Raw genomic sequence first — 16,277 nt, 5'->3', positions numbered from 1 at the left:
AAATTTAAAAACTTTTATAAATTAACTATACACGTGATTAGGCGTTATATTAATAGTTTTACATTTACTAAGTGAAGAGTTTGCCATCATTCTATATGAGCAGTGCAAGGTTCTTCAAAAACGAAGTGGTCCGAACGAATTCATTGACGAAACAGTGTCAAAGCATCGCATGTGAAAATAATATACAAACTGGATTAAGTTATTAATCATAAAGGTAAAGTCATCAGTTCCCTGTGACACAAAAGTTTAATTACGGGCCTCACTAGCTATCAGAAGCGATGTGGTGCGATAGCAATGTGTTGAACGTAGGTCTGTAATGTCAATGAGAACTACGTTCAGAGCTGAACTACCGGTACCCAATCTCGGGGAGAAAGGAAATGAAATGAAATTAGCATTGCCAACGGGTTTTCAGATACAACCATTGACTCAAAAATGACAACGATACTGCAATTGTGAACTATCTAGAATGAATAATCTGAAAAAATTTCGAAAAAATATTGAAAATTAAAAAAGTTATAGCGTTTTAAAGAAGGCAAACCAGAGGCGCTAAAAAACGGCTTTTTTTAAAAACCGCAAAAAAGTGACCGAAGCCAATATCTCAGTAACTATACAAGATAGGTCTATGAAAATTGCACTAATTAAAGATCTAGATGTACTTGATAAAGCCAAATTGTCGCTATAATATTCTAGTATATACTTTTTATGTTACAGAGGTTCAAAGTTGGGATCCGTGCCGATTTCGCACAAATCACAGCAAAAAATTTTTCAAATTTGTGTGTACTTAAATTGTAGCGCTTTGACATTAATACAGAGGCTTATTTTTTAATGAATAAGCACACATAAAAGTGTTTTCAGTCTGTTCTGTTATTTATTTTTTTGCATGACAACACCTTAAATCACAATTTTTGACTGTATGATGTCAATGTCGAAGAGAAACAAGTTTATGTATGTAATTGGGCACCTACTGGTTCCGAGGCCATTGACCACTGGCCATTCACAGTCATACAACAATTATAAACCGGTTATACTAACGTATACTGTGGATATTTTTAAAAATCATGAAAGTGTGTGGCAAAATGAGAAATAAACCTGTAAGCTTTTGGCAGATTTGCCTCTTTTGCCACGCCAACTGCTTTAGTTGTTTAGAAGCTGCCATGTACATCAATTTGAAATTGTTTGTTTCAGGAATGAAAATTAACAATTAAACTATGATTTATATAACAGCTATATTTTTGTGATCAACATCACTACAATTTCAAATAAAAACAGACATAATTAATAGACATAATTAAAACATTTGAATATCTTAAAAGAGTCCAAATTAAAAGGTAAGCTTATAAAAAGTAAGATATAATCTACATGAAAGAGTATTAAAAAAATTAATTTGTGATACATGTGCATTACGATATACTATATTATAATATCAGTGGTAGAAGTCTAGCTTTCTTGTTGAGACATTATCCCATGAAAATAAAAACAATATAAACATTCAGATGGTGATACATCTTGCCGAGACATTATCTATGTCATAAAAATATAAAAATATTAAAAACAAAATCACAATAAGATCAAAATTCATATCTGTTACTTTTTAATATGAAATTAAAAATGTTCACCCACCGGTTTAAAATAAATGATAAAAAAAAAGAAACCATTATCACATTTATCAACAAATATAAGATTTCTAATACATGTATCTTACAAAAACAAACAATAATAACAATATAAAATAATCACATTATTCATATGCGATATTTTTCAAAATAAACAAAAACATTTGACGCATCAGGCCACTTCTTTCAGGTAGAAAATGTTAAAAATAAAATAAATATTATCACAAATATTGAAATAACAAAAATAAGATTACTAACACTGATTTCAAACAATAAATTAAACTAACTTCTATGATTCATACCAAATTTATAATAATTATGGACTTTCTTGAGAATGCTGAGAAACAGTCAGTTTCAAGCCCCCCCTTTTTATAGTCCTCATGCAAATTGTATGAGTAGGCCTATATATCATCATCATTTGTCTATTTTATGTTGTACCAAGTAATATCAGGGATCGCCTTTGGCTATGTTTGGATTTGGATGAGTATATATTATGTAGCTTACTTCTTCAGCTACAGTTCCTGAAAAAAAAATCCAAGGTGGTCAACAACATTCACAATTTTTATCCTTTGTTAGTGAAATGTCTGGCTAAAGTTTGGTTGGTAGCTTTAGTAACATTCAATATAATAAAAAAAACCTGTCCAAATCTAACATCATTTTTTTTTACACTGAAGTCTGTGGGGGGGGGGGGGTTAATTATGGTCTGAACCCTGATCAACCACGAGTTACCTCCCTTTAATTCCACATGGTTCAATTTCAGCCATTTTACGAATTCCTACGGGGGATACGGACTTAACAAATGGTCAAACTAAGTAGTTAATGAATTGGGCTTTCCAAATATACCAAAATCTTGAGCGTCGAGGGCCTTTTTTGAAAATTTCTCTCAACTTCAAATTTTCAATTCATGAAAAATATCAGAAAATCTTACCTCAGCTTCTCAAAATCCTACTCGACAGCAAGTTCATCTATTTTTCTCGATGGTAAACATCACGTGGTCAATGTTTGACACTTTGAATATTCATGACAAGGCGTAACACGACGTATACTTTTCTCGGTCAACTTTTTGTGATGTCTGTAAATAGTACAGCCAGCGCTCCTAGCGGCGTTTAGCATCGCTAATGAAATGGGGTTTAACGTTCTACTGTTCTGCTCCGACTGGGCTAACGAAGACGGGCATGCGCCATACTGTGAGCTATGAGGGAAATTTTGCCCGGGCAGAGGCACTATGATGGCCTATCCTTTTATATTTAGAATTCCAACTGCCAAGGGGTCTTTTACATGCACGCCTATATGTATACACCGGACCCCCGTTATTTCATCCTATTCGAATGACAAGACAGCTGTCCTTGTCAGGCCCTCTGTCCTGCACCACTGACAAGGGGAAACCATGGCAGAAAATCCCTATGACCTTTTTTGTCCAATACAGGGATTGAAAGTACGCCACCTCCAGGCTAGTGAGCCAGCATCTTACCCACTTAGCCACCGTGGCTCCCCTTGGAGAAAGGAGTGCCTTCTTAACCTTGTGGGTTTACTCCGGGTACCCCGGTTTCGTCCCATTAGAAGGACACCAACACATATGCTGAATATAATAAAATAAAACTTGTCTGCAATATCACTCTCGGTAGAAGCGGACATTAAACCCTATGAACAGCAACAATGGCCTAATAATAGTCAATATAACCAATGATACCTTATGTTCCTGAAGCAATGATTGCAAGTTGATAAGGTGTGTACAGGTGTGTAGGGGGTTAAAACGATGTGAAGCCTTATTGAAGATGGCGAGAGGATTCGTAAATTGTATAATTTGTTCTGAACCTGTTTGTATATACGCATACTTATATGTATGTATTTGCAATAAACTATATTATTTTAAAAACAAAAAAAGAAATAAATCTCAAGGGCTCTGCTGTGTATCTCAACCATTTAAGAAACGACTAAATAGTTCACTTTAGCTTGATTTCTCTTGTTTGATTTAGTTTTGAGATTATTTGCCTGTAATTGTCAATCTTTGATGAAATGTTGGTTTCTATTGCCCTAACCAATCACTCATGATGTAGGCTACAGAGGCAACAGCTATATATATGATCAAATTACAACACAGACATAAGAAAACCACACCACCTGCCACGATCTGGTTAAATTTCAACACACTACTAAGTTGAAATATCCACATACCGGTACTAAGTACAAATTTTTGGTAAAAAAAAAATAATTAACATGACCCTATTTAGTTTCTTTAGGCTAGCAAGGATTAGAGGGTATTTTTATAGAAACTGTATTTAAAGTCTATATCTAGATTATATTTTTATATTACAGATGTTACAGTTAAAATGTTGGACGTCTGCGTTTGGATCTGTTCGAAGAATGACAACCGCCATAGATAAATCTTTATTAAGTAAATTACGTAAAAAGACTGGCTTTTCATTCATCAACTGTAAGAATGCTTTACTTCAATTTGAAAACGATTTAGTCAAGGTACCTGATAAAAATATTTATTTCTATATATACTATTCAAAAAAAGTAGGGGATATTTGATTTTGGGGGCATAATACTAAAATATGCAAATGACTACGAAAAAAGTCACTATAGAACCTAACAGAAGAAACATTTCCAGTTACATGTGACGCCCAAACGCACCAATAGCTACCGAATGGAATGCAGGTGATGCTTGGGATCATCATGGGGGTCCAACCCAAGATTTGCACGACTCTGACTTTGAATGTTACAGTCATTGTGGCATTGAATTCCAGGGTGGAAACATCAGTTTAATTGTCTTAGTGACCAGAAAACAAATTTTGATATGCGTCGGCTTACCCAAAATGAAAGGTTACGTGCCCTTGGCATGCTACAGATCGGCACAACACAGGCGGTTGTGGCGCGGACGATGAATGTTTCTCAGTCTGTCATAAGCAGGCTATGGTCCTGATACCGTGATACACAATCTGTACAGGACAGACCACTCTCAGGTCGACCAAGGGCGACAACTCAAGCCCAGGATCGATTTATCCGTACCTTGGCCTTGAGAAATCGTGTCATCACAGCAAATCAGATCAGCGCTCGTCTTCAAACAGACACTGGTGTGAGAGTGAGTGGCCAGACGATTCGGAATCGACTGCATAGGGGTCACCTTTGCGCCCGACGTCCTCGCGTGATCCCTTGTTTGAGAGATCATCACATTCAGGCAAGACGTCGTTGGTGTAGGGATCGTCAACACTGGGATAATCGACGCTGGAGCGATGTGATGTTTTCAGATGAGTCAAGGTTCACTGTTGATTTTTTTGACAGACGTAGGAGGGTGTGGCGTCGTCGAAACGAGCGCTTCCAAGACGTTAACGTCATCAGACATGATCGATTTGGGGGTGGTTCTGTTATGGTGTGGGGAGGCATCACTGTTGCTGGAAGAACGGCTTTACATGTTGTTGCAGGGCGTGTTACAGGCCAGTACTACCGGGACAACATCTTGGCAGTCCATGTTGTGCCGTTCGCACGATGTCATGGCCGCCGTTTCATCTTCCAGGATGACAACGCAAGATGTCACAGGGCCAGGATCGTTACAGGTTACCTCCAACAACAGAACATCACCACATTACCTTGGCCAGCACTGAGTCCCGACCTCTCCCCCATCGAGCATGTCTGGGACATGCTTGGACAGAGGTTACGTCAACGTCAACAACGTCCTGCCAATGTCCAAGAACTTGCTGCTGCGTTGCAACAGGAATGGGACAATCTGGACCAAAATGACCTTAGACGTCTCATTAGGAGTATGCCACGTCGGATCAATGCTTGTTTGGCAAACAGAGGAGGATTTACCCGTTACTGACTTGGTTGTGATGCTGTGGTAACTTTGCTGTTTGACCCCAGGTATTATTTTACCCTTATAATGGTCAGTCTGTGCCTTACTTAGTCTAACGATCATTTGGAATAAATCGATGAATGTGAACTTCATTTCATTTTGTCATTTGTTTCTTCGTCAGTTTCATTAGGTGACTTTAATAACACTTAAAAATCAAATATCCCCTACTTTTTTTGAATAGTATATTTGATAGAGGCCTGCTCTCATCATTACTGACTGATCCTAAAGACAACTAATATAAAAATATGGCTTTTCCTCCACCTGGATTCTACATACTCCTTGCATTGACTCGTTTGATTATACCTAATCCAACTTAACACTGCTGTTATGGAAGCAAATTTCTGTTCCAAATTATGACTGGTCAATAGTCCGATTAACAACCAATAGCTAACTGCGTAACAATATCACTATGCTTTAAAGAGAGCCCCAAATTGGACCAAATATGTTTACATAACGTTACGTCACGACTCACGATTTTATTATGCCCAATTAACCAGGGCATAGCAGAATATTGCGGAAAAACAAATTGCGTGACAAACGAGGCTATCAACACAGATACAATGCAAACAATACTGTTTGGAAACAAACAATACTTTCACCATTTTTAATACCTTAAATTTAAATCACGGTCCAAAGTTTTAGGGAAGATCCCAGATTAAACGAAGGGCTGTCATGTTGCTGTACTTGGGATAGATTTGATTGAACAGGAAGAATAGACAAACTCCCTCAAAAGCTCAAGTATCAGAATCCAATCGAGCAATGGCTAGAGAGGGATTTCTCGGACCATTGCTTCAGGAATATGGGGTTCTAAGGCTATTTTGGAATCCTTACCGTCTATTTTTCACTGTGGTTCTTCATTGATTGCCAAAAGGGATCATTTCTTGCCACATCCGACACAAATTTATAATAATCCAACAATAGTCCAAGACTTGGATAGGCTTACATTGATGCAATTTGATGTGAGGTGAACAGGATATGTAGAGGGAAATAACTCTACGATGGCTATCTTCTAGAGATAAACCTGGTAAAACTGGTATGTATTGTGAATAATGTGAAGATCTGTTGTTAATTTAGGCTGAAGAATGGTTGAAAGAACAAGCCCAAAAAGAAGGTTGGGCAAAGGCTACTAAGTTACAGAGTCGTCCAATGTCACAAGGATTAGTTGGATTAAGAACAGATCCTGATAATACATCGGCTACATTAATAGAGGTAATCCACATAATATTTTAGTTAGGTTATCCCACTGTGATGAGTTGTGACAGGATTACATGACAGATGCAGCATTATCAGAATTAGCTTGTATTAACCTATAAATAATCATTGCGGGTGACGTTGTCTACAGAGCTCCAACCTCGTGGGTTTTCTCCGGGTCCTCCGGTTTCCTCCCACTGCTAAAGACCCCTACACGCAAGCGAATTATTGAAATAAAATTAAACCATGTTAGTCCCGAAATGACCTAGTCTGTGTCGCGTGGACATTAAACTCCATTTCTCTCTCTCTCTGTCTACAGTGCAGACTCGACGCATAGATCAAATAATAAAGTCCTCAAACAATCTAATGTTATTGATTCTTATTTACGTCAGTGACAAAAGGAAAATTGATTCATGGTGTCTACGAAGATAAATAACAGAAGTAGCTAACTTCAATTACTCGGTGAAAGTTCCGTATAATTGAATCAGGCCGAGCTATCTGTTTATAAATATTCGCACACAAAAACATAAATTGACTAAACTTGACCATCTATTATTCTGGGTGTTTGTGTTTTTTAGGTGAATTGTGAAACAGATTTTGTAGCCAGGAACAAGAAGTTTGTAAACCTAGTAACTACTTTAACAACAGTGTGTAATAATCATTTTACTTCATTCAATAATAAAAAGGTAAAACCATTTGAGAAAATTATCAGCTTTCACAGTTCAACAACAATAAAATGGAAAGCAAGATTTTATTGAGCTGGCAACATAATTTTAAATGTCTGTGTCTTTCATTTCCTGAAAAGCGCTGAATGCCAAAGATGAGACTTGATGATCAGGATTAACCAGATATAATTTATGCTATAGGTATAATCTGTCCAGGGTTTATTTATTTCAGATATTACTAGAGAAACAAGATGTAAATTCTATAGTAACATCAGATGGTAGAACAATAGGAGACCTGGTAGCATATGAAGTAGGTAATATCGGTGAAAATATGGCTTTACGTAGAGCAGTTCATATGATGACTTCACCTAATACTACAATAAGTACATATGTTCATGTTTCAGGTAAGATTATCTACCTGTTTATATTGGGTGACTGGTACCTTGTCAAGGTATATACAGTTGACTACCCACATAGAAAAATTGAAAAACATTGATAAGCTAAGATTGGTATGATTAAAAGCTAGATTTTTTAGATTTGATTCGTGTTAAGTGTTATGTTTTGAGTTAAATGTTTTTAAATTTTTGTCTCCTATAATAAAGTTTACCACTAATTTTAATATTATTCCCACATTACGACTTGACTATATACCTTAAAGGGTCAGATTTTCATATTTTTAGACTTTTTGAACATTTTCTTATCCGGTATGCTTAATTGATTTTAAACCATATTTGGTAGTTGAGTTTGTTGATTTGTTCGATGGTGCTTGAGTTGCGACAAGGTCACCTGAAAGTTTTACAGATCATCAACTTCTTGCCTAAAACCACTGATTGGATTCCAACCAAATCTGGTAGATAATGTAGCTTGGTTGATGATTATTCAGATTCATTTTTTGGTATGTTAAATAAAGTCAGTTGGCCCCAATAGTCCGGGAGCTAGGTGGGTTTTGTTCAACATGAAAGGTGCAGAAGGTTTGGGATGCTAGTGATGTATGGCTGGGTTAGGAGACCCCAGAAACCCATTCTTAAGTTGTGGCAGTGGTGGGTGTGGTAGGGGGAGCCACCCATAGTACCCCCCAAAATTGGTTTATTCAACATGGAAGGTGCAAGTTCCACTTCAGTGGCATTTGATAGAGGAATGTGCCCTGTATTAAGAAATATAACTTAAGAATGGGATTTGTGGTGGAAAGGCCACTTAAGAAGAGGTCAAAGGTCATCAATTAGCAATTTTTCGATTTTACACTGAACATTTTTCCCGTTATCTAGTGACCTATTCCAGGTATGTTACACAGAACTACATGGACATGTTTCATACTGCTAGGAGGACAAATATGAGATATAAAATTAATGACATAATCTCCAAATTAACGAGAATATCACTTGATCCCCCCCATCGATAATTAAAATTTCAATCAGGCTGACCTTAAAAATATCTTTGTTTCGCCTAACGCGACCGACTAACTAAAACCACCCCCGACTTAAATTATTTTATTGCACTTTTCCGCGATCTTTTTATTTTATTTTGTGTGTCAACCTGAAATATATCATGAGAGTTATTTCCCTTTACTATGGCTATGGTTTGATTCATTATTGAAACTGATTGATCAAGACGAAAGCGTCATAGGTGTCGCTTCTCAACAAAATGGTTGCAGACGAAAGCACGTCCATTCCCACGAAATGATTCTGCCTCTATGTCTGTGGGGCGTCATTTTAAACATGACAACGATATTTTCAATATCCGTTTTCGCGAAAATTGAAGGCACAACCCGCACGATCGTTAAAAACGTGTTGAGGGAGTTTCAAACGTGAGTTTGTCGCAATTTGTGTGCGAGTCTTGCATCAAGAAAAATCCCGATGTCATTGATTTGTTTGCCAATAAAATAAGACGAATGTTTGCACCCGGAAAATTATCAAGCTGTCAAATTAGCTCTTAAAAAAAAAAATCTGAAAAAAACCCGGCCTACCGACCCTTCTCCTCGATAGTGGGTCGGGTTTGGTGAAACAAAGATATTTTTAAGGTCAGCCTCAACATGAAAGGTGCGAGAATGAAACCAAGCCTAAATTGTGCGAAATAATATCAGAAATCATTATCATCAACTAAAGAATGAAATTCCTAGTGGTCGGTGTAATTATAAAGAGAACTAGAATTGCGCGCAATGCTGAAGGCTTTCACTGTCGCCAAGGCGTCACACGATCGCTAGATATATGACAAAATACTATCCCCACCACTCCCCCCACCCCCCAAAAAACCCACACTCTACCATAACTCAGATATTGACCCCTAAACATGCTCCAACTCGTAAAAATACGCTGTTTTCAATTTTCGATCTCTTTTTTTCGGCTACAGGGGACAATTAGAAAAATTGTACAAGGGTTTCACACAATACACTACCCAGTAGAATCTCGATTGAGCAAGTTTGAAAAAAATCATTGGCGGCTTTTCCGAGAAACATGGGTTTAAACGTGATCGAAATCGTAAATAACCTTACTTTTCAAAGTCCCATAAATTTTTTAGTTGGCAATAAAATCTTGTTGCTATACCACCATCTCGTAGATAATTCACGTGGCTATCATACGACATAATACTTTAAGTACTCGGTAGACAACCAATTGATACATCGCATTTGGCACACAGGCACCCATTTTTCAGAATTTTGTCAAATTTTGAATACCTTTCTTGACCACTTCCGGTGATTAGAGGATTTTCATTTATAGTTCATGGACTGGTTTGATCTGTCGAATTCATAGTCCCGACGTTTCGTACCTTTCTAACCAGGGTAATTATATAACTGTTAAATTAAACAATGGATAACTCCTACCTCTTAAATGATTTATATAATTAGTAAATAATTATTATTATCTAATGATTGTTGTTTTGCGACATTTTTAATGTAACCAATATATACATTGTACTTTTATAATCAATATGATACTGTGCATTAGTCGTGTTTATGTTCTTATGTTCGGGACTTCGGAATCGTGTTCGTGTCCGCTACTGAAATATGTAACTGGTTCAAAAATTAAATATCGACAATTTTCTGGTTTCGTGCATGTTAAAGATTTGACGTCACTAACATGTAAAAGTTTACTATTAAATACAGACAGAGTCCAGGATCAAACAACTGAAGCAGTCAAGAGCCAGGATGTTCGCGACTACTTTGTTTTTTTATATTTACTGATACTATCATATTTCATTATTTGTTAGCGTAGGACATTGTCATTTATATATATATTAAACATGTATTATATGTCTTATCATAGAAGTCTATAGTGTTATGTTCTTTCGTAATCATTTGTTTAAATACCTTAATTGTTCGTACCTTTCTAACCAGGGTAATTATATAACTGTTAAATTAAAGATACATTATGGGAGATAAGATAAAGAGATGGCAGTTCTCGCCATAATAGTTAAAAACTAGATAGTGTAAAGGTAATTTGCTGAAAATTTCAGTCAAATTGATCCACTATGAGTCGAAAAAGAAGCCGGTGAAATTTTTGCATAGTCTCAGTTATCATTACTAAAATCATTAATATAAACAGCATAGTCTCGATTATCCACTTTTTCTGATTTAATTATCTTTGGCCGTTAGCGGCATATAGGAATCTAATCCAGCCTACATCGAAGGCTAGCCTTGACATCAAGAGTTTATTATGGTCTGGATAATTATTATTATTATTATTATTATTATTACAGCATATTTATAGTGCACCCTTTCATATAACATGTTCAGGGGCACTTTACAAAGTGACAATGTAAATCACACATAAACAACAAGATTATGGGCATGTTAACGATTGTATACAGAGTCAGTTAAAAGCCTGATTAAATAAATGTGTTTTAAGTTGTTTTTTAAAAGAATACAGAGATGTACAACATCTTAAACTAAATGGTAGATTATTCCATAAAACAGGTGTTTGATAACTAAAAGAGCGCTGACCATAGGAGACTAGTTGAACAGTTTTGGGCTTTAAAAGTAGTTTATCTGATGTACGTAATGTTCGGCCAGGTGTATAAAGTTCTAAAAGATCTGAGAGGTAAACAGGAGCTAAATTATTTAAACATTTAATAGTAAGTAATAAAATCTTAAAATCAATTCGATATTTAACAGGTAACCAGTGTAAATTATATAAAACAGGAGTTATGTGGTCACATTTCTTAGTTAAAGTAACAAGTCTAGCCGCAGTATTCTGTACTTTTTGTAATTTATCTATAAGCTTTAAAGGTAAACCAACTAAAAGTGAATTAATGTCTAATTGATAATTTAGATAACATTTCAGGCCTAAAGAAAGACTTGTAATAAGCAGATTTTGCTCTTGCATAATGCATGGTTAAACAATGGCTAACTCCTACCTCTTAAAATGATTTATATAATTAGTAAATAATTATTATTATCTCATGATTGTTGTTTTGTGACATATATAGTATAACCAATATATACATTGTACTTTTATAATCAATATGATACTGTGTATTAGTCGTGTTTATGTTCTTATGAATTGAATTTCTTCATGCAATATTTGTAAATCGCCAGTAGGAATAAATGTCTCTTATATAGATACATTATGCTGGCTGGAATATTCAGGGTGCATTTGGACTGCGTTGTATCATACGGTCTGTCGAGTCAACTGGCGGGGTTTCGATTCCCGGTTGTACGTGACAAGGAATAGGGTCGCCTTTCCAACCTCGTGGGTTTTCTCCCGGTCCTCCCACTGCTAAAGACCCCTACGCGCAAGCAAATTATTGAAATAAAAAAAAATAAACCATATGTTAGTCCCGAAATGACCTAGTTTGTGTCAAGTGGACATTAAACCCCATTTCTCTCTCGCTCTCTCTTTTCATACACATATATATCAATTAATCTCTCTATAGAAGGACTTCCCCCAAAAATATTATATTGCCTTTTTGAGAAAAAGACCTCTAAACATGCTCGTACAGTGGCGCTAGTCTTCTTTTATATAGAATTCCAACCACCAAGGGATCTTTTACGGTCACACCAATGTGTACACGGGACTTCGGAATCGCGTTCATGTCAGCTACTCAAATATGTAACTGGTTCAAAAATTGGTTGAATATTCAATAAAATATCGCCAATTTTCTGGTTCCGTGCACGTAAAAGATTTGACGTCACTAATAAAAATGTAATATTAATTACAGATAAGAGTCCATTCTCAAACAACGTCATGCCTTTTATTACAGGTGCAATATTCGATACTATTGCACGATACTAATGCAACAGTTTACTAAATTGGACTTTCTTATAAACAGCGAGAGCCGTCGATTTCTGTCCAGATGATTACCGGTATAAGATAATTTTGACAAAGAAGCAACAATATTAATTCAAAGACTAATTATTACACACAGCAATCAACTATTTCTGTTACAGGGTCACTAAACCCAAATTTTGGATAGAAGAAAACACTAATAGTTGAAATAATTTCAGTTCAAATGTCATCACTGATAAAAGCACGCTTGAATAGACTCTATACATTGACAAAACGTACAGATTGTATCCCCCCTTATGTTTCGCTTAACAATGAAAGGTGCCGTGTTCCATTTTCGATCCCTTTGTTCTGCTACTCCTGAAATTTGGAACTGTTGTACAATGGTTTTATATATAACACTACTGATAGGCCTCTCTGTGGAAGAAGTTCCCAAAAAATATTATGTTGACTTTCGATCTCTTTTTTCGGCTACCCCTGACATTTCAAAAAATGATACAGTGGTTTCACACAACAGAGTATCCATTTATCTCTCGATTGAGACAGTTTTAAAAAAATCGTTGGGGGCGTTTCCGAGAAACATGCGTCTAAAGTTGCTCGAAATCGCAAAATACCTTACTTTTCAAAGTCAAATAACTTTTTTATTTTCTGATAGAAACTTGTCGCTGAAGTACCATCTGATAGACAAGTCAATTGGCTATTAAATGATATAAAACTTTAACTAAACGACAAGAACACAATTGATACATCGCATTTTCTGCACAGACACCCATTTTTCACAATTTTATCAAAGTTTGGATACCTTTCTTGACTACTTCCGGTGATTAGAGGATTTTCATTTATAGTTCATGGACTGGTTTGGTCTTTCGACTTCATATTCTTGAAGTTTCAGAAAAATCGTTGGAGCCGTTTTAAAAAAATAAGAACTCTACGATTTGACCAAAATGCGAAAAAAAGTGAAAAATCAAAGTTAAAATTTCAGAACAAAACTAATATTGTTGGAATCGGATTGATGTCAGCTATCCAAAAATATAACTGAAATTTCAAAATTCCCAAAAATAAAAATTTTAGAAAATTTTGAAAATTTTCCATTTTTCACCAAAAAAATGAGAGCGACAAAGTTTCTAAATTCCACAGTTTTGAACTGCTATCGGCTCAGAAATTAATGTATCACTATTATCATCAGAGATGAAGAGAAAACTTAACATTCCGGCCTATTTTACTGTTTGTCAATGATTTTTTATGGGCATTGATCACATCTGCTGTTCTTAAGTTCATTTACCACCAACATATTCATTCTTAAGATTGTGGTCGTGAATCCTATGATCATCCCCTACATGTTGCACCCTGTTCCAATGTCGCACCTTTCATGTTAATTGAATTTCTAAGGGGTCACTCGGTGCAAACCAGCATTATTCTCTTCTTAATTACACCGATCACTATGAATTTCATTCTTTAGTTGATGATAATGATTTCTGATATTATTCCGCACAATTTAGGCTTGGTTTCATACTCGCACCTTTCATATTGATTAACATTTTAATTATCGATGGGGGGGGGGGGGGAGGTGTCAAGTGATATTCTCGTTAATTTGGAGATTATGTCATTAATTTTATATCTCATATTTGTCCTCCTAGCAGTATGAAACATGTCCATGTAGTTCTGTGTAACATACCTGGAATAGGTCACCAGATAACGGGAAAAACGTTCAGAGTAAAATCGAAAAATTGCTAATTGATGACCTTTGACCTCTTCTTAAGTGGCCTTTCCACCACAAATCCCATTCTTAAGTTATATTTCTTAATTCTGGGCACATTCCTCTATCAAATGCCACTGAAGTGGAACTTGCACCTTCCATGTTGAATAAACCAATTTTGGGGTGGGTGCTATGGGTGGCTCCTCCTACCACACCCACCACTGGCGCAACTTAAGAATTGGGTTTCTGGGGTCTCCTAACCCAGCCATACATCACTAGCATCCCAAACCTTCTGCACCTTTCATGTTGAACAAAACCCACCTAGCTCCCGGACTACAAGTGATGGCCTACCTCCACCAGAAGTCAACATGGCCTCTAGTTGTAGCCAGTATAAGGCTAAAATAAATATCGCAAAATATCATCATATGTTAACTTTACATTATATAGCAATATAGATAATTATATGGTTTCTAGTATCCATGGTTACCTTGCTACCTATACATTGTAGTCAGGACATTTTCAACAGGGGAGGTAACTCTTCAGGTATAATTATGGGGGTACTCGATTAAACGTTCTGGAATTGAATTCTCGGAATCCCAAAAATAGTGACACTCGAGTGAAAGGGGGTATTTCGGGCTACAGCGCATGCTTCAACTGGATAAGTAAATATCTCAACCAACCATGCAGCTGAAACATATTCGTTGTGTTTAATTACGTCACAATTCTACTCACACCACCTCCATTGTCGGGACTGACAGAACTGTGACAGGAATGAATTTCGCATCACTCACTGCAATTCTATCAATTCTAGACGTTCTGGACTGTGAATCGAGCATCCCTTAATTGTTACACTTTGTAAAATAAATTACCAGTAACCATTTCTCTGTCTTTACAATCAGTCGGGTTCACAGTGAATATCAGAAAGCTCAAAGTTAATATTTCTGACCAATCCGCCATAAGATCAAGAAAATTAATAAAAGTAGATACATTTTATGTTGAATGTACCCAGACTGTTATTTATGGTGGTCAACATATAGTGATGGTCTAGGGGACAGAGGCTATAAATATGGTTTTATTAAAATATCACCCACCATTAGAAGTATGACATAGTATCTTTAACTATTCTAGTTTAATATTTATTTTTCTTGTAGGTGATGAAATAGAGGTCAGTGAAAACTGTCAACTGGGAAAATATGGAACCATTGTTGAATTTGAAAGAATAGAGAATAAAGATCAAACTTTGTATCTTGTAGCGGATCCTTTTCATGTTAAACAACAAATATGTCAGCATATTGTGGGAATGAATCCTAAAACGGTAGGAACACAAGATGATGAACCAGTATCTAATAAAGATGAGGAAACTATGTTATTATACCAGGAGTTTCTCACTGATCCAACCATCTTAGTTAAAGATGTTTTACAAGAGAACTGTTTAATAGTTAAAGATTTTATTCGGTTTGAATGTGGTGAAACATTACCAGGTGAAGAGTTATAGAACTTGGACAAATTTTATATTTATTGTATAGTCAGAATTTGAGTACAAGTCAAATAAATTAAATATTTGTCAAGTTGAATTATAAATATTAATGGATGTAAACAGTCTTCTTCTTAAAGAGTTGGATAGAAAGCTGGTGTCCTCTACAGCAGCAAAGTCTTCTCCTCAAATGGTCCTATTAATTAAGCTTTCATATTACATATGAAAGCTTATTGTTTCTGTTAAGATTATTATTGTTATTTTTTTTTTGTGTTTTGTCCACAAATCGGATTTCTCAGAATCTAACCATAGGATCGTTCTGAAACTTTTACCTATCCCCCCAAAAATGGGTGGTGGCTGTTGATTAAATATATTTTCAAAACGTTTTACGAATCCGAAATCACCGAATTTTACGAAGGAATGCATTTGACCTACAATGCTGTAACTTTGTGACTATTTGACCTATTTTACTAATTCTTTTTTCTTTGAGTATCTTGAAACATTTACTTCAAATCTGCAATTTCGGATTTTGGCATTTCGAAAATTCGTCGCTGTCATTTCGAACC

The 16,277-nt window shown here is 35.8% G+C and overlaps 1 protein-coding gene across 1 annotated transcript; it reads left to right on the top strand.

Moving 5' to 3' along the window:
- Positions 1 to 97: 97 nt before the first annotated feature.
- On the top strand, positions 98 to 15,902 carry LOC126832091 (elongation factor Ts, mitochondrial). The gene is made up of 6 exons (XM_050562776.2): positions 98 to 214; positions 3,930 to 4,088; positions 6,541 to 6,675; positions 7,236 to 7,343; positions 7,555 to 7,726; positions 15,389 to 15,902. Exons 2-6 carry the CDS (start codon positions 3,930 to 3,932, stop codon positions 15,730 to 15,732), a joined length of 918 nt encoding a protein of 305 aa, XP_050418733.1. The 5' UTR covers positions 98 to 214; the 3' UTR covers positions 15,733 to 15,902.
- Positions 15,903 to 16,277: the final 375 nt, after the last annotated feature.

Source organism: Patella vulgata, chromosome 9 (assembly GCF_932274485.2).
Source record: "Patella vulgata chromosome 9, xgPatVulg1.2, whole genome shotgun sequence".
In the NCBI taxonomy this organism is placed as follows: domain Eukaryota; kingdom Metazoa; phylum Mollusca; class Gastropoda; family Patellidae; genus Patella; species Patella vulgata.
Note: the sequence above shows the minus strand (reverse complement) of the source record. Positions and strands in the feature narration are given on the sequence as shown.